Here is a 21,361-nt window from a genome sequence, read left to right as displayed (position 1 = left end):
AAATCTTTAATTAAATCTTATCTTAAGAGTATATCTTTATGTTCTGAATTGGGGAACATTACACTTTTCCAAAGTTTTAAGGAAGAAATGTATAATATTTTTCATTTATATTTTCAATTGACACTTGCATTATTATTTCAGAAAACAACATGAACAGTAGTAATAAAGGTAGTGAACATGAAATTAAAAAAGAAATGTGAGCATTTCAACGTCAATTGGGGGCTCATCGAGGTGTGGGAGTGTCATGGGTGTGTTTGTGTTTTCTAGTTAATTCTCTGAACTTGTCTAAAAGTAAGCTACTTCTTGTGGTTAATATTAAAATAATATTGTAATATTGATGTAATGGTCATCTTAGTCATTAATTTAGTATTTAGAAACTTCCATTTATGTCTTTCGTGTTTGGTTAGTTTTAGGAAGTTTCCTTTCTATCTTTCAGGTTTCTAATCTCAATCGTTTCCATTAAAAAAAAAATAGTCTTGTAATTTTCTATATAAGGAGTATTCCTCTCCTTAATTAATTACAACATCGAATTATCATGATGGGTTCTTTCTCTACTGGAAGGTTCTCTGAATTTTTTCCACAAAAAAACATGATGGGTTTTTTGAATGATTTTTCATACAAAAATTGTGGATTTTGAGAAGCCGATATCAAAGGTCGGGATGGCTTTGTTACCCAACATTATGCTGGAAGGATTGTGGTAGAAGGATTATGGTAAACTTGGCCATATCCAGAAGTTCTGCAGAACTAGAGAGGGTATCAACAGCAAGCTCATGTCGCAAAGCGTTCTAAGAAGTGGGGAGCCTTCTATGCATTCGTGACCAAATGACCTGTAGATTATGTCAAGTGTTAGTAGAATGACAATTAAAGGAGGGTATTAGAATAATATTGTAATATTGATATAATGGTCATCTTAGTCATTTAGTTAGTATTTAGAAACTTCCATTTATGTCTTTTGTCTTTAGTTAGTTTTAGGAAGTTTCCTTTCTATCTTTTGTGTTTTTATTCTCAATCATTTCCGTTATAGAAAGATTGTCTTATAATGACAACAAAAAAACTTTACTTTTATAAAAGGCAGCTTCTATTTTATTATTAAATCACAAAGTCCCAAAAAGTGTGTTTTTAAATGAGGAATTAAAATATTATCAAAAGTGTCACTAGGAGAAGAGGGCAATTTGAAATATTAAATAAAAAAGCAAAGAATTTCTAGAGACTTCTAAAGGAGGCTAGAAATAGCAAGCAAGTGATTATAAAAGAAGCTAGGCTTAAGGAAAATGATTCATTGTTTGTTACCAAAAACTCCTTTTTTAAAGATTAAGCGGGGTGTTCTTTTTTGGCCAAATGAAAACCATGTTGGCAGCAAGATCAAAGGGTGAAAAGTCTCTTGGTTTCCAAATTGGATTTGGGGACTAAAACTTTCTTATCTAGCATAGGCTATTCCCTCTAGGAAGTTCAAATGTGTAGAAAAATAATTTTGGGAATATATTGAAGATTAAAGGATTTGTGCAGAAGTTCAAAGAAATGTCAAATTTCAATAGTTTGTGGTTTTCTAGTTTCAGCTATTTGTGTTGTTTGTGTATTTTTTCTAGTTTCCAATTTGAAATGAGAATCTAGTGATCTAGGGAAACCTAGGGACATGTTTCCAACAAACATCATGGCATTTCAGAAACGGAAACTCTCCAAGGACGAGGGGATGTCCCCTTGTCATCACCAAAACTCAGGAATTTGGCATAAACATTTCAAACAATCAGAAACGATGGAGACGAGTTAGGGAGGCAGCCAAGGACATCTCCTGATCATCCCTAGGACAGGCTGTCAGTCCCCCCTGTTGATTTTAGGCAATCAGATGTTAATCTAGTTACTTAAATTATACACAGACTGAGAATAAGCAGAAATAATAATAAAAGTACACAACACAAGACACAAGTACCCTGGGAAAACCTTCCTCTTGGAGGTGAAAAACCCAGCAACAAGATCTCAGTTTATATTAGACAATATTAGTATACAACTTTGCTTCAACACTTGAAGCAACATATAAATAAGATCAGCAGAATGAAGATTCCAAACTAGGGCACAAGGAATAGCTTGATAGACTTATCTGCAATATCAAGGTTTGCTACTTGTTGTCATACAGATCATTCGCAAAGCATAGGAGTGAATTCGCTGACTGTGAATGTGATTCACTGCCACTGAGACAATTTGCTGGTTCCTAGGACTGAATCGCTGCCTCAAAAAGATAGTTCGCTGCTCTTGGAAGGATGATTCACATAAGGCTAGCAGTGCTTAAAATGAAGATGATACATTGTGTAGAATGAATCTTGTTTATATACAAGATTCATGTTCAAGTCTTCTAAGTCGGCCTTAACCAATTCCCTTTATTTTACATATTTCACTTTACACTTTGGCGCCCAATTTGGGCCCTACGTAACTTGCAACTTGTGACACGTTTCCTTTTGGGCCCAGCCCTATTAGACATGAAATGCTTAACCACACGTTACATTTGGGCCCAGCCCTATAGACATAAATTGCTTAATCACATGTTACATTTGGGCCCAGCCCTATAGACATAAATCACTTAACCTTATTACAATAAGATAATATTTTAATTGCCACAAGGCAACATTAAAATATGATCCGAACTAGCTAACCATTTCAACACCCCCTTATTTGCAATGTTTTTTTTCAACTCTTATTCTATTGCTTAGTGGCCCCCACACTTCCAGCTCAGCCTAATTGAGTTAAAAAACCTAATTTCTTCATTGCTATCTCATTTTGAATGAGAGCAAAAAAAAGGAGAAACAAGCAGCAAGGTTTGGAAGTTTTAAGTTAAAAAAAAAGGGAGGAAACAACAGGGTTTGAAGGAGCAGTTGGAGCATTGAGACCACTCTAGGTGAGTCCCTTGTTTTGTTTTGTTTTCAAGTTCAACAAAAGAAGAAATATCCATCAAATGTCTGATTTTTTTTCCTCACATTTCTGTACTTAAACTTGCATTGCACCCATAAAACATGAGCAACAGTGGCAATGACAGTAGTGATCAAGAAGGGGAAGAAGTTGAAAATGAAATAAATATAATTGGGGTGGAAATGAGGGTATGGGGGTGAAACAACCACAAAACCAATTTGAGGGCCCTTCAGTTACCTTAAAAAGCTATGCACAAGGGCCCTTTTAACCCCAAAAAAGTTCTTCTTTGCCCTGTTCATCCCATAGATTTTAGAGGGAGCTACACAAGGGTGTGGTCTCATTTCTTGGGCGTTTCAAGCAAAGGAGTTAAATTTTGTAAAGATATAAAGGAGGATGAGAAGATAGAGTGTTATAGATTACATATGTATGCAGAAAACAAATGTAAAGGTGTGCCCATGCCAATGCAATTTCCTTCACAGCCATTTATGCCTGTGTCATCCAATGTTGGTAGTGGTAGTGCTATTCATAGTGTGGATGCCAAAAAAGGAAAGAGAAAGGCTAGTGTTAGTGGGCAGCCGAGGTCAGTTTCAAATATGTTCAATGTGCAAGCATGGGATATGACAAAGACTTCCATTGCTGATGTTTTTTGTGCCATTACTACTCTATCCAAACTTCAACACACCAGAGGCAAGGATGGATAGAGCAGTAATGGCACAAAAAACCCCATTGGATGGTGGCAATGGCATGGGTCAAATGCACTAGAGTTGAGGATGCTTGTCATTTGCCTCCTTTCACAGGTTGCTATTTCCTCCATTTTAGGGAGGAATTGGTCTACATATGGCTTTATCCACTCCATCTAGAGGAATAGGCTTAGCTCAAACTCCATGGTATCAACAAAGTCCAGCTTTACAATGGGATGTCAATCCCAAAGACGCCACACAAATTTATGAGGCAATGCACAAAAGGGATTGGTTGGGATCCCATTGGATGAGCAACCTTTGAGGCTGAGACTAACTGTGGCAGTGACACTGATTTTGATGAAGACTAGGGGCAGCAGCATACTTTCTTCGTTTTACTTTTGACTCTTTTGAGACTTTTGACATATATGATACTTTTGTTGAAACTTGCAGCCTTTGGGCATTTTGATATTCATATAATTACATGCATATAGAAAGTGACTCGAGATTCAATGAATTATATTTAAGAATGTATGAAATTGAAAGCAATTTGAAATAACTATAGTTATATCATGTATATGAATTTATGAATTTAAACTCAAAAGCTATGTATAATGTATATGATGAGTGATTTTAGATTTATCAATGTAATCATGTAAATATATTTAAAATTGCCCTACACATTTTAAATTTTCCCTATTTTTTATATAGTTGTCCCCTCTGTCCTTTCCTCTATCCCCAAAAATGGCAAAAGAAAAATCTGTCTTAGAAGCTTGGGGTAACATAAGAATCTACTTATGTGTGAAGGGTTTTTTGCAATTTCTAGCAAATATTATTTGAAAATTTTAATATTATTATTAAGTAATAAATTATGTATCCCACCAAAGGGTCGTTTGAAACTAAACTTTGGCGGTGCCTCCAAGGGAAATCCTGGACCATCTGGTGCTGGTTTCATTGTAAGAAGCAACACTAGTAATCTAATATGGGGACCTTCTATTAAGCTTCCTAACAACACCAACAATGATGCCGAATTTGCGGTCCTCCTTGGCGACCTAAGATTATTTAAGGAGTGGAATCTTCTCAATGTTGATATTGAAGGAGATTCCCTAAATGTGATTCAAACTGTTAGCTATGGAAATGCCCCAAGTTGGAAATCTAGAATGTGGGTGAACGACATTCAGGAGATCCTGGATGGGAAAGGATTTCTCGATAAAACATGTGTTTCATGAAGCAAATCAAGAGGCAGATTTCCTATATAATCATGCCATCGATCAAGCAAATGATGTTATCATTTCAAATGATATCATGGCTTGGATTGGTCTAAGCCTCAGTGACGTTGCTTTTGATGTGCTCTGAAGAAGGCAGTTCTGAAAACACCCTCATCAGGATACGATTGTGCACAAGTGGTACGTAAGGAGATGTCAAGGGGATCTATCCAAATCTTGCAATGCCTAATTCGCTCGGCATTCTTCATGGAAGTTGCCAACGTTGCCTTCCGTTATAAAGCCAAGCATGTAGAAGGAAGTGAAAACATCTTGGTGCAAAGAATGGTGGGGTCGGTGTCTGAAGAGGTGGATATAGTGATTATCCCAGAATGTGAATGTGACTATAACTAGGTGTCGATGGAAGCACAACTGAAGGAGATCTGTGTTCTAGATGGGGATGAGGCGTAGGAAGCGGTGAGGAAGATCTTAGGGGATGAGTGCCTAGGCCGTGACCATATGCACAATGCTGAGCTCCTTGAGAGCTTTGTCTACATTCTGGCACGGACTACTGGGGACCACAAAGCAGTGGAAAAGCTATCAAGCATATGGTTGTCCCCCATCTTCAGGACCCAACTATGAAGGCCCTGAAAAGACTTAAGTCTGAAGCCTTCAATGGTCTGGTTGCTGATGCTTTTGACATAGAGGTGATTCTAAAAAAAAAGATCATGCATGATACTGTAATGTCTCTAAGAGATGGCTTGAGTATGAGCAATCTTGAGACATATGACTACATGATGGGTGTAAATGGGGATTTGTTCCTTCCTAAGCAGCTTAGTATCAAGAGGTCATAGAGGCCATAAAGCCCTTGTTTGCTTACTGCTGCTAAAATCATGTATCTTGTTTTCTTTGTGATTAATGCAATGGAAACTACCCCCTTGGTAGCAATTTGCCAAAAATAATAACAATAACAATAAATTATGTGATTTTGAATAACAAAAATTATCATGGTTGATCGTACTATGTTAGTAAGGAAATGTTAATACTGATTTACTGTGAATGCCATACATGGTATGGAATGAACTGCATCACATAATTATTGTCATACTATTTCTAATCACGGTTTTTATTTAATTCTTTTGATGTTGCTAAACTTGTGAAGATTATATTAAGGGACTGTCGTAACTGTTCCAAAGGCATCATACAGCCCAAAAGGGGAGAGTTTGGATGTTGAAAAGAAAAACATCTGAAATGATATACAGTTATTGGGACAAGCTGTTACAATCATTGAGCACCACGATCATCAACACTCTTTAGAGTGTAAGGAGGAAACCAAATACAATGACAGCCCAAAAAGTCAAAGCATTGATCCTAGATTATGAGCAGTGGACTCATGTGGAATATGTTCAGTCTCACTAGGCCCATTGTCAGCATAGTTAGGTATGTTGAAACAAATCATCCATGTTTGGATGAAATTTATTATGGCATTGAATCCATAGTTGAAAAAATATAGACCATTACAGAAGCCAAGGAGCATTACCATACAAAAGCATTAGCTCAAAAATACTTTCTTTGCAGATGAGGGTGGCACCATATAAAGATAAAGGGACTGTTGTGGACTGTTGTTGGTTACATCACTACATTCAAAATATATACAGAGTGTTGCCTTGAGTGAGTTTGACCACTTTGTATCTTCAAGGAATCATGATGTTTGCTCTCTTTGAGACAAGTACAGGAAAGATGCTCATGAATGGCGGTACAAGCATAGCCAAGGCTCTGTTTACTTGCAGCCTTTTGCAATAAAATTTCTCTCTCAAGTATCCATCTTTTTTTTTTAAGTTCTCATTTTTCATTCATTGTTATATAATATAATTTATCTTTTGTAATTGTAAATGTTGTATAAAGTTGAGCTAAATTGAAGTGCATGCTCCTTTTATCCACTCAATTAAGTGCAAGATTGGGTGCAAAAAAAAAACTCCAACTTGCATCTCTAGTCATATTAAAGACTTGATTACAATGAAAGAGTGACGAGGAATTGGTATCTAGCTCTTGAGTGTGCCAAATAAGACACAACAATTGCATAGCTTGCCAAAGTCTCTATAGATGAGCAACTTCTACATGTGACATGGCTAGAGGGAGTGGCACTGTAGCTGATTGTGGTCCAAATTAAATTGAACTAACTGCTGACTATGATGCTCTCAATAAAGAGCAACATAAAAGTTACTGAATATTGACTGTAACTTTCATTTTGTATTTAATCACATTTGGAAAATCTTTGAATTATCATATTGTAATTATTAAGTATTTAAATATTTTGTTTTTCAGTAATTATGAATGTTACTATTTTTAATTTTATAATTTTTAAATTATATATATATATATATATATATATATATATATTAAAACTGTACTCATACCTAAGGAAAAATAAAATGTACCAACATATCTACCTAATCCCATACTCGTCCCTATACCAAGACTAGCGACTTAGATTTTGTGGGCAAGGTGAAAAATAATAAAGCAAGTTTGGTTGCTAAGAGTTGTTGCCATATAGAGGAAATAGATTTCGATGAGATATTTTCTTTTTGTTGCAAAGCTTACATCCATTTAATTTCTTTTATTTATCGTTGTTGCTACTAAGCTTGATGTTGAGGAAATGGTTGTTAAAAAAACTTTCTAGCACGGAAATATGGAGGAAGTGATCTATATGACATAGCAAAGCATTTCACGGAAAAAGGTGGGGAGAAAATGGTTCACAACTTAAAGAAATCTCTTTATGCTCCTAAATAGTCTCCTAAAATGTGGTAGTAAAAGATAGGTTCATATGTTTTGACGTTGGGATTTGTTAGAGCCATATAAGATCATTGTGTTTATTATATCAATGATCAATTTATTGTTAATGTTTTGTATGTGAATAACATGTTGGTTAGTGGCGATTAGCATATCATTATGGATGTGAAATCTCAACTTTTATTATGGTTTGATATGAAGGATTGGAGAGCTGCATAGTTATCTTAGGCATAGATACTAGAAGAGATAAAGCTAACACAAAACTTTGGTTAAGTTATGGGAAATATGTCGACTCCAATTTGAAGGGTTTTAACAAGCAAGATTGGGAAAATGAGTGAACATATTCTTATGAAAATAACGCTTTTAGTTGGGCAAAGTCCTTCCACACCAAGTGAAATGGAGGACATGAGGCATGACCCTCATGCAAGTACAATTGGGTGTCTCGTGTATGCTATTGTCTACACCAAACTAGATATTGCACAATTAATGTTAGTCTTAAGCAGGTTTATGGAAAATGCTAGCAAGGGCATTGGGATACAAACAAGAGTCTTCAAATATTTGTGTGCCACATCAAAGCAATGTTGGTGACACCTCTAGCAATGCCTTGGATCACCTATAGCAATGTTGGTGACACCTATCACAATGCCTTGGATCACCTATTGCAATGTTGGTGATGCTTCTAGAAATTCGGGTAACCTACAACATGCTTGTAGTGGTGTTGGTGAGACTTGTAGCACCGTGTTGGTCACCTAGAGCACATGTTTTAGCAATGTTGGTGACATATGTAGCAATGCTAGAGGATTCTAAGCAATCAATTGGATGAGTAGCAACAAATTGTGATCACTTATCCAACTACAAAGATAGAGCACATGGTAGCTATTGATGCCTATAAGAAGATCTACCTGCACAAGTTGTGTTATGATGTTGCATTGAATTGAGGAGTAATGCAAATTAAATTTGACAATGAAAGGGCCATCACCTTGGCAAATAACCATGCATTTCATGTGCAGACAAAGCATTGATGTGTGGTACCACTTTGTCTATGACATGGTGGAGAAGAGGAGGGTTATGCTCAAAGAGATGCATAGTCTAGTGAACATTGTAGATGCTTTGACAAAACTTGTGAGCATAGAGAAGTTCAAATGGTGTAGTGATGCTATGGCATTTTAGTTGTTAGTGATTAGTTCACTTTTGTTAGTTTATCTTTTACTCTTACAACCAAATGATAGAATTTTAGGGTTGGGTGTCACACACCTTGCAATTTCTAATGTTCATAACTTCATACTTATTAATTATTTTGAAAATTATGGGCCAAGTGGAAAATAGGTGGTCCATTTGGTTCAACACTCTTCTCCACTTGTAAAATGTAATACGACGTGTTGTAAAAGAACCTATGTCGTGTAAGATGTGTAAGAGTAATATTATGAGCATGTTTGGAGAGATTCCATGGCAAAAGTGTATCATTCTACCATGCAAAGAAATGTTTAGCAGATTTAACTGAGACCAAAAGGAAAGTCATTGGTTGATTCCAACTAGTTATACAAGGTGACGCATCCAATGGACAACAACATAGAGAAGTACAAGGCAAGATTCGTTGCATGTGGATTCTCCCAAAGAGAGGGAAATAACAACGAGACCTTTTGCTCCAACTATGAGATATACTTCCATCATGGTAACTATGTCTCTCACATTTTATTTTGATTGATCTTTCTATTAAATGGATGTAAATATATTTTTTTTGTGTAGCAAACTGGAGAAAGAAGTGTATATCAAGCATCCTAAGTGGTTTGTGGCACATGGGCAACCCATGTATGCAAGTTGAAGAAGGCCCTACAAGGGTTGAAGCAAGCACCACATGTTTGGTATTCACAGATTGATGAGAACTTGTTGGATTTGGGATTCACCAAAATTGTTGCAAATCCTAACTTTGACTATCTATTTGATATATCTAATATGTCAATTTTAGTCCTATATGTAGATGACCTAATCCTCACAAGTAGCAATGAGAAGCTCAAAGTATGCTCTACTTTCGCAGTCTTGAAGTGTGGCAAAGTACATGTAAAAATCTCCATTGTTCAAGGGAAGATGCCAAAGAGATTTTAAAGAGATTTCAAAGGGTGGATTAATAGCCCCTATCTACCCCAATAGTTCCAAATCTGAAGTTGACTGTAGATTTAAATTCAGTTTTAGTGGATCCTTTGGCGTACAAGCAGTTGATATGTTTCTCATGAATTTCATGACTATTCCAAATAGTCCAACCTAATATTTGTTTTTCAACAAATACATTGAGGTTAAGCTGAAGCAAATTCATCAGACTCCTGCAAAGCATGCACTTCCATACTTGAAGGGCACACTTTATTATGCGTTGAGGCGTGTTGGAGATGGACAGTTGATGTTGCAAGGCTTTGTAGATTCAAACTGAAAAGCACATGATAGTGCTAGGAAGAGTGCTTCAGATTTTTTGATATCCAAGTTCAGCAGGAAAAAAGTGGAAGTGGCATTCAAATCTATATGTACAGGATTCATGGCAGCCTTTGTTTACTAGTTGTGATGGTATTTGGTTTTGCAAGTGGATAGCAGAAGCATCCAATGAGATGTTGGAGCCAATAGCTGCATATACTATCAATAAGAGTTGAATCAGGCTACCTACGAATCCTTGCTCTAAGCACATTGGCATTCAGTACAAACTTCTCAGAGACAGAGTTCGGAAGGGAACAATGGTACTTAAGTATGTTCACCAAGGATCCATGGGTTGCAGATATTTTGACAAAGCACATGACTTAGGGCAAATTTGAGATTAGCGAAAGAGACTCAATTGGTGAACCCTCTCCTCACAACATAAAAGTGAAGATATTCTTCCTTGAGTTGCTCTCTACTGTTCTCACAATGATAGCACAACAGTGAGAGCAGCAGATCCAGAACAATGTGCAGTAGAGAGACCAGCATGGAAAGAACATAATCATATATGAGAATAAGGCCCAGGCTATGTAGGGAGTCTTCTTTAAGATAACACCCAGTTCATTATTTGAGACTTGAGTGATTTGTGCATGTAATTGAGTTTCAACTAATTTAATTAAGACTTATTAGTTGTTAGACTAGATTGATTGATTAGTCAAACTAGTTGATTATTGAGTCAAACTGAGTGTCATTGCTGTGAGTTGGAAGCTTAACTTGGAGCTTTACTTGACACTTCATCTAGTTTCTCTTAGACTCGTAGAGTACTTGTCTATTTAAAAAGTACTTATTCTAATTTTAATCATGTTGCATATACTCTCTTTTCTAAAATTTCATTCCAGTGCAATTTATTCCTTTTCAGTTTAAATAGAAGACAGATACAGTACTGAAAGTTCAGAATGTGAGTATTTTCTGTTCATATTTTCAGCAGTATGTGTTTGTAGATTAGTATACTCAGTTCTGCTGTTTTGGTTAGAGTTTTTCATTTTCAACACTTTGCAGTTAAGAAAAACTTGCTGAGTGCATTATCTGCTTACTATGGTCTGAAAATTAAGAACTTTGGGGACTACATTGCCTTAACTCTTAAGCTGGGCCTCCAACTGGATCCTCCATGAAGCATGTCTTGATCCATGGAGATTAACTAGATTGAAGTCTTGTTCTCAATACAGATTGAGCTGCTGCTGTTCACGATGATTTGTCATAACATGTTCGATCCATTGATGTGGTAAATGATAAAATGTAACCAATGCTTAAAAGGTGGTCAAATCTGATTAGCCAATCTTGCTTATACTGAACCCTAGGTCTAGGGAGAACCTCGGGTTAGGGCAAACCTTCAGGTTAGATCATTACTTTCAGAGAGCTTAGAGACTAGAAAAGTGCAAAAGCCAGACCCCAATTGAAACATTGCAAGGAATGTAGATCTCCAAATGGATATTAATATTTTGTAATAAGCTGCCCAGTAAAGCTATTTCTTGAGAAGTTTAAACTAGCAATATTTTTGTTGTTTAAGATTCTTGGGCTGCAAAATTTCAGGGTTAGGCATGTAACAACACAATAAACCCTTTAGTCAAAAAGGATCAACAGTCCTTCAGAATATGTACTTCCTTTAGTTGAACAGCAGATTTCTTAGAATTGCGATTTTCCCCTCGAGTAGACTTACAAGCCTAGTAACTCTCACTTTGATACCTAGTAAAAATTGAAGTTGGCCTTGAGATTGAAATGACATAAACTTGAATCAAACAAAACAATAGAAAATAAACTAAGTTGACAGATTCTTCCAGAATTTCTCAGGGTCCTGATTCAGTTCTGCAGAAGTTCTGGTTATTTACAAATTTGCTGCAAATTCTTCCAGGGTCCCGACTTTGCCCTGTGGGTTCGCTGGAAAGGACCCGGGGAGAATTTTGGGGATTTTGCAGTGAATTTCAAATTCAGCGGCAGAACCCTGGCCGAATTTGGGCGCTAAACACGTTCTTTCTATTTTATTAAAGTTTTTTTATTGCCTATTTTGATGATATGTTTGATGACTTTTGATGATATTTAATCAGTGATGGCTGATTGTTAATATTGACATTATTATTTTTGAACTAAAACATTGATATGGTGGTGTATTTTGGCATTTTGCTATGTTATTTGCCATTTGGACTAAAACATTAATATATATGGTGGTGTATTTGCTATGTTACTTTACTATTAGTCTATTATCATAGTTGACACTTGACAGTGGTGTATTATGAATTTATTTGCTGCTGCATGTATGTATATATTTTTTATTTTTTATTTTTTATTTTTTATTTTTTATTTTTATATGTTTTTGTATGAACGAACCCAAAGCGAACCCGAACCCACCCCAAAAAAGATTTGAACGAATTTGTGAACCCAAATCTTGAACCAGAATCCGAATCCAAACCGGGACCAGCAACTTAGAAAATAAACAATAGAGACAAAGGATGTGGTATATCCTGTATTCAAACACTTTTGTATATCACTATAATGAAACAAGATCATTGGTAATAAGGTAGATATGTGCAAATATAAACATAAGTCATTGAAATATGACAGGGCCGACTTGATCCAATATGATATTAGGCATTGTTGCATTGCCTTGGGGCTGACAACATACAATTAAAACCATTGTCAAGATTACACAAGTTCCAACAAACTTATTGTATGATCTTGAAGGGACCACTAGGATAACTCTTGATATTTGTACTTCACTCTTGCATGGCTTATTTCAAATAAGGCACTCCATATCACCTACAAATTGATGCAACATTTGGTGCTGGTTGTCAAGGACAAGCCCGGCATCTCGCCTAAGGCACACACTAAAGGGTCTTGAGTTGGTATTAGCTAACTGAATTTGTTCTAAAAACTTGTTTCTGCACTCAATGTCACTCAGCTTGTCACCCACTAAGATATGCTCAACAAAAAAAAAAATATTAAACAAGCCCCAGAAGGTCATTGTCCAAACTGCATGATTATCACAACACTGAAAATATGGAATGATTTTGTCTCAAAAATTCAGATGCTTGTTGTTGTATCCTAACAACAAGTGAACTACCTATCCTGTCACTTATGTCTATCTATCAGTCTACAAATGCAACATTGAACACTTCAACTTGGTGCCTAGCATCCACAAAAAAGCTGCCCAGAATTGACTCGTAAATTTGTTGTCACAATTTTTAAAATTTGGAGATGTACCCATACAACAACAAGAATAAATAACAACTTTGCAGCTTTGTTGCCATTAATTCTTCTTGAAGGGCATTTTACTTCCATTTGAACTTGTTGATTACAAAAAATGGATGGTTTGTCCTACATTGAGTCTTGGCCAAAAGGTCAAAGAAATCTATTAGATGCTCTTCATGCGTGAGTATTAATATTGACAATAGAGTACACAGACATCATCTAACACAGCACTGAAAATCTCATTGCATATTTTGCCAGTAAAAATATTTTTGTAAATGGCAGCAGTGTCTTACCGGTGACAAAATGACCTGAGACTTGGCACAAATTGGCATAGTGTGATAGCTTAACTGTTTCTTTTGAAAGTCGGTATACAAAGTTTATTTACATTGAACAGCAATCCAACATCTGTCTATATCGAAATGAACTTATTGATGCAATACCAATGAATTGCACATGGATATGACAAACCAATAACTATAGTTAAATTACTATCTATGTTCAGTATCTTCATCATATGGGCAGTCTTCATCTGTAGCATGACATCCATAACTTCTTTGGCAATGAGGCCAGTCTTACTTTCTCATGGCTATTTGTAATGTTGAGAATTTTAAAGTACATGGCATTATCGTTTCAAATGTGTTTGGGTTTACCCTCTTTGAGTTTAGACCCCCTCAGTAACTACGGAATATTTCTAGTATCCTATAGTTGGATGTGAGAACCCAGGAATGCAGAGAAAACTATTTTGCAGAGGGCATTTACCAGTTAAAAGCAGTGTTCCACGGGGACGCGTCCCCCCCTTTTTGGGCGCGTCCCCCCGTCAGAGATGTCTTGGGGACGGGGGGCCGGGGACGCGACGTCCCCCGCCGTCCCGCCACCGCCACCCAAACGCCGCCGGGACGTGGAGACATCCCCACGTCTCTATGTCTCCCAGTGAGACGTGGAGACGTCTGGGCGTCTCCGTGGGAGACGCCCAGGCGTCTCCCGCGTTCCCACGTGAATGAGGAGAGAAAAAGGCACTTTTTTTAAAACATGTGCCTTTTGGGGGGGTTAAGGGGTAACCCTAATTAGACGTGGGCTCCACCCTACCCCCCAAAACAACACAAAAGCATGTTTATTTTGGATTTCACTCTCATTTTGGAAAACTGATTTTTTTTCCAGCAACCTGAAGAGGAGGAAATACTTGAAGAAGATTGATTGAAGGGGTGAGAAAAGTGATTGCAAGCGTGATAGGAGCTAGAAGAAGCAAGAAGAAGAGGAAGAAGAAGATTCTTCTACATTTTGGAGAGATTTTTCAAGCACAAGGTAGGGTTTTTCAACTTCTTGTTTTTTTTTCTGATTTTCATTGTTCTATGTCATTTTTGGTTTTTTTTTCCCTATTCAACATCAAATCTCATTTTGAGATGAATAGGAAAAAAATTTAAAAATATATTGTTAAACTAGGCTGATTTTATTTTTATTTTTATTTTGTGAAATGCAGTGTCAATTTCACAATGAGCTCCCAAGGCATGAGTGAAGATGACATGGAAATCCATTCTCATAGTGAGAATGATTCAGAATATGAACCTGAAAATGAGGGGGGTGACCATGGGGCTGATCCTGGAGCCCAATCTAGTTCTATGGCGAGTGCACCAGTTAGTACAGGTTGCCCTTCAGAGTTGTTGGCACCATATGCTAGGGGTCATTTTCATCCTAAGTCTCCTCTAAAACAGTTTGCTTCACGAATATCAATACAAGGCACATCACATTCAAGTGGGGGAACAAGGAAGTGGAAGTGCAATATTTGTGACAGAGAATGGTTCGGTAGCATTAGTAGGGTGAATGCACACTTTCTGTTTTGGAGAGGAAAAGGCGTGAAACATTGTATGTTTTTGGAGGAACCCCAAAATATACAGTACAGAATTGAGTTTAACAAGCTTTGGGGGGTTCCAGATGACACAAATATTTCAATGCCTACTACTTTGTTTGCTAGGGCATCACTTCACGACAACCAGAATGTGCCACATACTTCTCATACTTTGCATGCAGGAGGAATGATGTTTGGATCTCCATCCACTTCCACTTCTACTGCAGCCAGGGCTGGGAAACGTAGGTTGTAGACACCACAGAGCAACCCCATTGCTGATATGTTTAATGTGCAACTGAGAGATGAGATAGATGAATCCATTGGCAAGTTCTTCTTTGCCAATGGCATTCCATTTCATGTTACACGGTCTCCTTATTATAGGGAGATGATGGCTATGGTGGCCAAGGGAGGACCATCTTATGTGCCACCAGGGGAGACGAAAATGAGGACCTCAATCTTGGATAAATGCTATTCCAAGATCAATATTTTGATGGAGAAGATGAAGGCATGTTGGGTGGCATCGGGGTGCAGCATAGTTATGGATGGGTGGACGAACATTAACCATCGTCCACTCATCAACATCATGGTCACATGTGCAGAGGGCCCATACTTCCTTAGAGCAGTTGATTGTACAGGGCATCGTAAAGATGCTGATTTCCAGTTTCAGGTCCTCAAGGAGGCTATTGAGGAGGTTGGGCCACAAAATGTGGTCCAAGTAGTGAAAGATGCAGCCTATGTGTGTAGAGCAGCAGGGAGACTCGTTGAGGCAGCCTATAGACACATTTGGTGGACCCCATGTTGTGTGCATGCCATGAACAATGCACTCAAGGACATGGGGAAGATTGACTGGATTAGAGGAGTGGTCACCGATGCGAGAGATGTGCAGATGTTTATCTGCAACCACCACACTTCACATGCACTCTTTAGGACCTTCGCGAAGAAGGAGTTCTTGAAACCAGTTGAGACTGGATATGCATCCTATTTCATTCTCTTGGAGAGAATGATTGAGTTGCAAGAGGCATTGCAACTCATGGTTATGACTAATGAGTGGAATAGGTGGGCTGAGGCCGAGACAGAGCAGGTGAGAAGGGTGAAGGAGATAGTGAAGAGTGATGTGTTTTGGACTGATGCGAAATACATTGTCTCCATCATTTCTCCAGTATTCCAGGTGATCAAATATGGGGATGGGGATGCACCTAACCTTGGAGAGGTGTATGAGTGCATTGACTCTATGCTTGACCAAATGAGGGCTGCTGTGCGAGTGAAGGACCCCTCTCTAGCATTCTACAATGAGCAAATCCGGCCTATCATTCAGAGTAGATGGGACAAGTTGAACACTCCTTTGCATATGGCTGCCTTTGCCTTGAATCCTAAGTGGTACAAGGCTAGACCGGGTAGAATGACACCGATTCAGGATGATGAGGTGAAGGCGGGTTTCTTTAGGTGCATAGAGATGTTTGATTCCAGAGATGCCGGCACAATGCGCACTGAGTGGGGAAGATTTGCCACTCTTAGAGGTTTTTCAGATGCGGCAAAGATGGATATAGACACTATGGCACAGGAGGACCCACTTTTGTGGTGGAATTGTCATGGCCCGAAATCTTTGACCACCACTCTAGCCATCCGTCTGCTATCCCAGGTTTCCAGTTCTTCAGCTGCTAAGAGGAACTGGTCTACATATAGCTTCATCCACTCTCTTAAGAGGAACAGACTTACCTCTAAGAGAGCAGAGAAGCTTGTGGCTGTACACAGTGCTTTGCGTCTCATAGACCGCAAGACACTCGTGTACAAGGAGAGTCCAGCGGCACGATGGGATGTAGAGCCAGAGGAGCCTTCACAGATTGATGAGGATGATCCTACCACTTCAGATGCAGGGCTAGTTGGTGTGAGCTTAAGGGACCTTGATCTTCAGGAGTCCAGCAGTTCCAGTGAGGAGGAGTTCGCAGATGATTAGAGGCCTCCATTAGCTACATTTTGAGTTTTGTCATTTTGACTTTGACTCTAGTCTCTTTTGTAATGCTATTGCTACACGTATTTGTATTTGGCTACTCATTGTAATGATGAATCATGTAATCATCTTTATTATTATAGACTTTGCAATGGCATCAGATATTCGTATTTTCGTTTTCCTTTTTCGATATTCATATGATAGAAATGAGAAATCTCCAATTTGACAATTTCATTTGTCAAATTTTATTTAGCATTTAGCAATTAGTATTACTAATCTAAGTAATCTTGGTATTTCCTATAGTTTCATTTGAAATCTAATTCTTATACTGTTATACATCTTTTCAAAACTAGTTTTTCAAGTACTATATGTATATATATGAGCACCACCACCCCGCCACCCCCTCGCTGCCGTCCCCCCGCCGTCCTCCTGCCGTCCCCAAATTTAGGCCCTTGGTCCCCCCGTCCCGGAAACGCGTCCCCCCCGTCCCCCCGTCCCCGACGCCGTGGAACAATGGTTAAAAGTCCAAATAAAATTTTAATTTAGTGTAGCATAGAAACAGATACTTTGACACAAATAGAGCAAATTTTCAAGACTCTCTAATCTAGATACAGCTAGATATAACATTCATAAAAATACATAAATAAATGTCAGTTATTCATACATCCAAAGGAATATAACATAACATTAAAAAATATTTATTTATATAGTTTTATTTTTATATTTTAAGTTTAGGATATTCTTTTGTTCTGTTATATTTATGTCTTTAGTAAATTAAATGTATAAGTGAATGTAAGAACAACTTATTTTTAAAGTTTTTGAACAAGTTTTAAATGTTTTTTGGATAGCCCTTTACTAGATTCTGTACTGGACATTCTGGTACTGTATCTAGACATATTACATAAGGCCCAAACATAGCACATGTGTGGATATGTCTGATTACAGCAGCCAAGAGTACTGTATCTGTACCCATAATCCAATAGATACACATATCGAAGCAAGGGAGAGGAAACATCTGTCAACTCTGGTAGAACAAACACAACAAGCGTGATTCCATCACTTGGAATATGTGCCGTGGATAACTGCTGGAGTCAGACTTCCTGGGGTACTAGAACTTCAGAGTACTCAATAAACAAATCAAACTGCATCTTAACCTAGACAAATTAACAAAAAATTCTAGAAAGCCCCTAGTTCAGTCAGAGAATTATTAACTTGTTAGCATCCTCTGCTTGGCTACTGAACATAAGCACTTTCATTTCAGCTTACTTCCATTTAGTTAAAAAAATTAATATATCTTTTACACAACATTTTCAAGGAATCGCTTGCAAACTACCAATGAATTCTGACCATTAAACTAATCCAGAGAAGGAAGCCTCTTATAAATCATAGCATTTAAGCTTCACCCAATAAGACCACAAGATCTTCCATCTAACTATTTAGCAGTTTGAGGTCGACCATGACATAGGGTTTAAAGAGCATATATTAGGTTAAAAACCTAAAATATTTTTTACATGACATTTGTGAGTGCTTGCAATCTACAACGTGCATGCTGGCAATGTACCCTGACCAATAAAGTAGGTTCCATAGAAGGAAGCCTAATATAAATAGTTGTATGTCAGGTTCATCGAATAAGACCACAAGATCATCCATCAAACTATTTAGCAGTTTGAAGTTGACCACAACATGGGGTGTAAAGCTTAGAAAAAATACACACACACATGCACCATTCAGCATATAATGCTATAAATCATTCACAAAGGCCATTTAGCACATTATGTAATAAATTATTTACAAATCATGGAATTAATAGCAGATACTGAAAACCTCTTATACAATTTATCTGTTCTAAACTCAATCGAGATTCTAAAAACGCATATATATATTTGACATGATGGTCTATTGCTTGAAATAAGGTTAGATACATAATGATAGCAAAGAAACCTAATCTAGAGTATACAGGAACTAGAACCTTAGGAACCGAGAAATCAATGTAAGGAAGACATAGGAAAATGAAACATTTTCTTCAAATTTATAAAATAAGTAAACTGCCGAGTTGAAAAGGGAAAAAGCAAATGAAGAAAATTAAAACCATACCTTGAATAGAAATCATGAATAAGTTCCCTTACTTCAGGCACCAGTTCCAAGAAATTCCGGAAATTGCTGTTGTCTATAACTTTATTCTAGTGGGAAGACATGACAAAATAAGGCAAAAACATTATGTTGGCATAAGCAGCAACAAATTTGTTTTTTATCCAACAAATATACCAATATTACAAATTAGAAAGAACTGCACCTTAAGTTCTGATCTATCAAATGATGCAAGTGCACACAGTGCTCCATATGTGGCAACATCTTGTGGAGCAATAACTTCTGTGTAATTGTTTCCAAGATCAATGCTTGTCTCCACAAACTGCAATCACATAACATTGTCTTCAACAAAAAGTTATAAATTACAACAGCTCCTACTCTTTACGGTCATGACTGTGTCGTGCATTTAGTATGACTGTTTCAACAGCTTTTATGATTAAAATTAATTAAATTGGCAATCTAGGGCTTCTGAGACAAGGATATGTTCTTTATTTTATGACAAGGGAATGCAAGTCTTGTCAATAGAACCAATCTAAGAATCAATATACAAATAGAAAGCACAACATATTTAACTTAAGAACATGATTGTGACATATTCTTTATTGCCTTGTATGTAAAAGAAAGGAATCAAAAGTCATTGATGTATGTGTGTGCAGTAATTATGTATAGAAAGACAAAGAAAGTGAGATTACCTTGCGAGCAGCTAGCTTGTATTTGGAGGCATGGAGGTGGGCAAGTCCAGCAGCACATTTGAGCTTTGCGGGGAGCAGGTTGTCTTGGAGGTCGGGAGATTGCGTCTGGGTCTGTTCGGCCTTGGTAACGTAGCTGGAGACATGCACAAACTGCCCCATTTCGATGCTTACCAAGATCACATTGAGGCACATCTGGATTATATGCTTTGATGTGGTGCAGTAATCACGAGTCCTCACATAGTTCTTGAAGGCCTCTCCCAGCATGCCATGCGCGTAGAAGAAGTCCCCAAAATCATTGTATCCCATCCGAATGCTCTCCTTTATTAAATTTGTCTGCGAACCCAAAAGCAACATCACAACCAACCCTCAGGACCAGTGCTCTAGTACAAAACGGACACAATAACCCAAAAGAGAGGCGGGGCTCGATTCCTTTCCAGTAGGGTCGAAGTAATAATCTACTTGGGGCAGTTTGAGGAAGATTTTACAATCCCGGTTTAATGTTACCCCCTAAAATTTATAATTTCTTCCCATACGTTTAATATTAGGACTGTCGATGTTTTCTAATCGCAATGCTGCCTTGATGTTTAAGACCGAGAAACTTTAAAACTTGCCCCTATAATTGAATTGTGTATTGAAAAGCGAACACAGGAGGCAGTAGCGTGAGAAAGAGAAAGCGATACCTTATATCCATTGAGTTCGTTGTCGAGCTTTTCTTTGCGGTGTTGAGCACGGCGGTCGACAGCGTCCATCCAGTCGTGCTCGTTGGAGAGTGAGAAGGGAGAAGAGGGGCCGAGTCTGGTCTCGAGCTTGTGCAGCACATCTTTGAGCAACGCCGTATTGTCGCCCTTCTTAACTTCATGGTAGGCCATCCGCAGGGCTTCCAAGCCCATGCTTTCATTTCCACACCTGTCCGCTATGAACATCAGCCTCATGATCTTCGTTCTCCCACTGTAAAGAGCGGCGTATGCCTCCACATCCATTTGCTCACTGCCCATCACACCCCCACCATTTACATTTGCAACGTCATTCCCATCCGCGCCTTCCTCCCAATCCATTTAGCTTGGACTGGCACTTCTGCAAGCGTATCAGTAAATTATAAACCTTCCGCAGTTTAGTTTTTATGGCGACCTTCATGGAAATTTCTGTTTGCAAATTTTATATAGAGAAGCCAATGGCGGTTCATTGTCAATGTGGCCTCCATTATTTGGAACGACTATAACTAAATTTTGCTTACAATTTTATTTTATTTTTAATATGTAACTATACCTTGATACGCAAGGTATTAATATTCATCACAATCAAGTAGTAATCGTTTTCTGTTAAAATTTAAAAAAATTAACAAATAAAATATACATTTTTGAAATTGGAGAACTGGGTTCAATTTCATAAAATATTTTGGTAAATTTGTGATAAAGATTTTATTCTTAATTATGGTGAAGGTATATTATGCTCACATGTGGATGTAGAGATATGTGTTAATAAAAATTGGAAGCATTTAATTTGATGTATTTGTGATATTTAAATGCATGAAAATAGAAAAACATTTTAATATTATTTTTAATTATTTAATGTTAATTATATCT

General features: G+C 37.5%; 1 protein-coding gene across 2 annotated transcripts in view; it reads right to left on the bottom strand.

Moving 5' to 3' along the window:
* LOC131038314 (COP9 signalosome complex subunit 1) overlaps positions 1 to 20,963 on the bottom strand; it is a 35,686-nt gene extending 14,723 nt beyond the window's left edge. The window contains exons 1-4 of one of the 2 annotated variants that reach the window (XM_057970678.1): positions 20,459 to 20,963; positions 19,779 to 20,111; positions 19,292 to 19,408; positions 19,093 to 19,178 (exon numbers count right to left, since the gene is read on the bottom strand). In XM_057970678.1, the coding sequence (XP_057826661.1) occupies positions 19,093 to 19,178; positions 19,292 to 19,408; positions 19,779 to 20,111; positions 20,459 to 20,833 (911 nt within the window). In that variant the 5' untranslated portion in view covers positions 20,834 to 20,963. The remainder of the gene's footprint in view (positions 1 to 19,092; positions 19,179 to 19,291; positions 19,409 to 19,778; positions 20,112 to 20,458) is intronic. The other variant, XM_057970676.2, reaches the window with a different exon arrangement.
* Between the last annotated feature and the right edge of the window lie 398 nt (positions 20,964 to 21,361).

Source organism: Cryptomeria japonica, chromosome 6, assembly GCF_030272615.1.
Source record: "Cryptomeria japonica chromosome 6, Sugi_1.0, whole genome shotgun sequence".
Lineage (NCBI taxonomy): Eukaryota > Viridiplantae > Streptophyta > Pinopsida > Cupressales > Cupressaceae > Cryptomeria > Cryptomeria japonica.
Note: the sequence above shows the minus strand (reverse complement) of the source record. Positions and strands in the feature narration are given on the sequence as shown.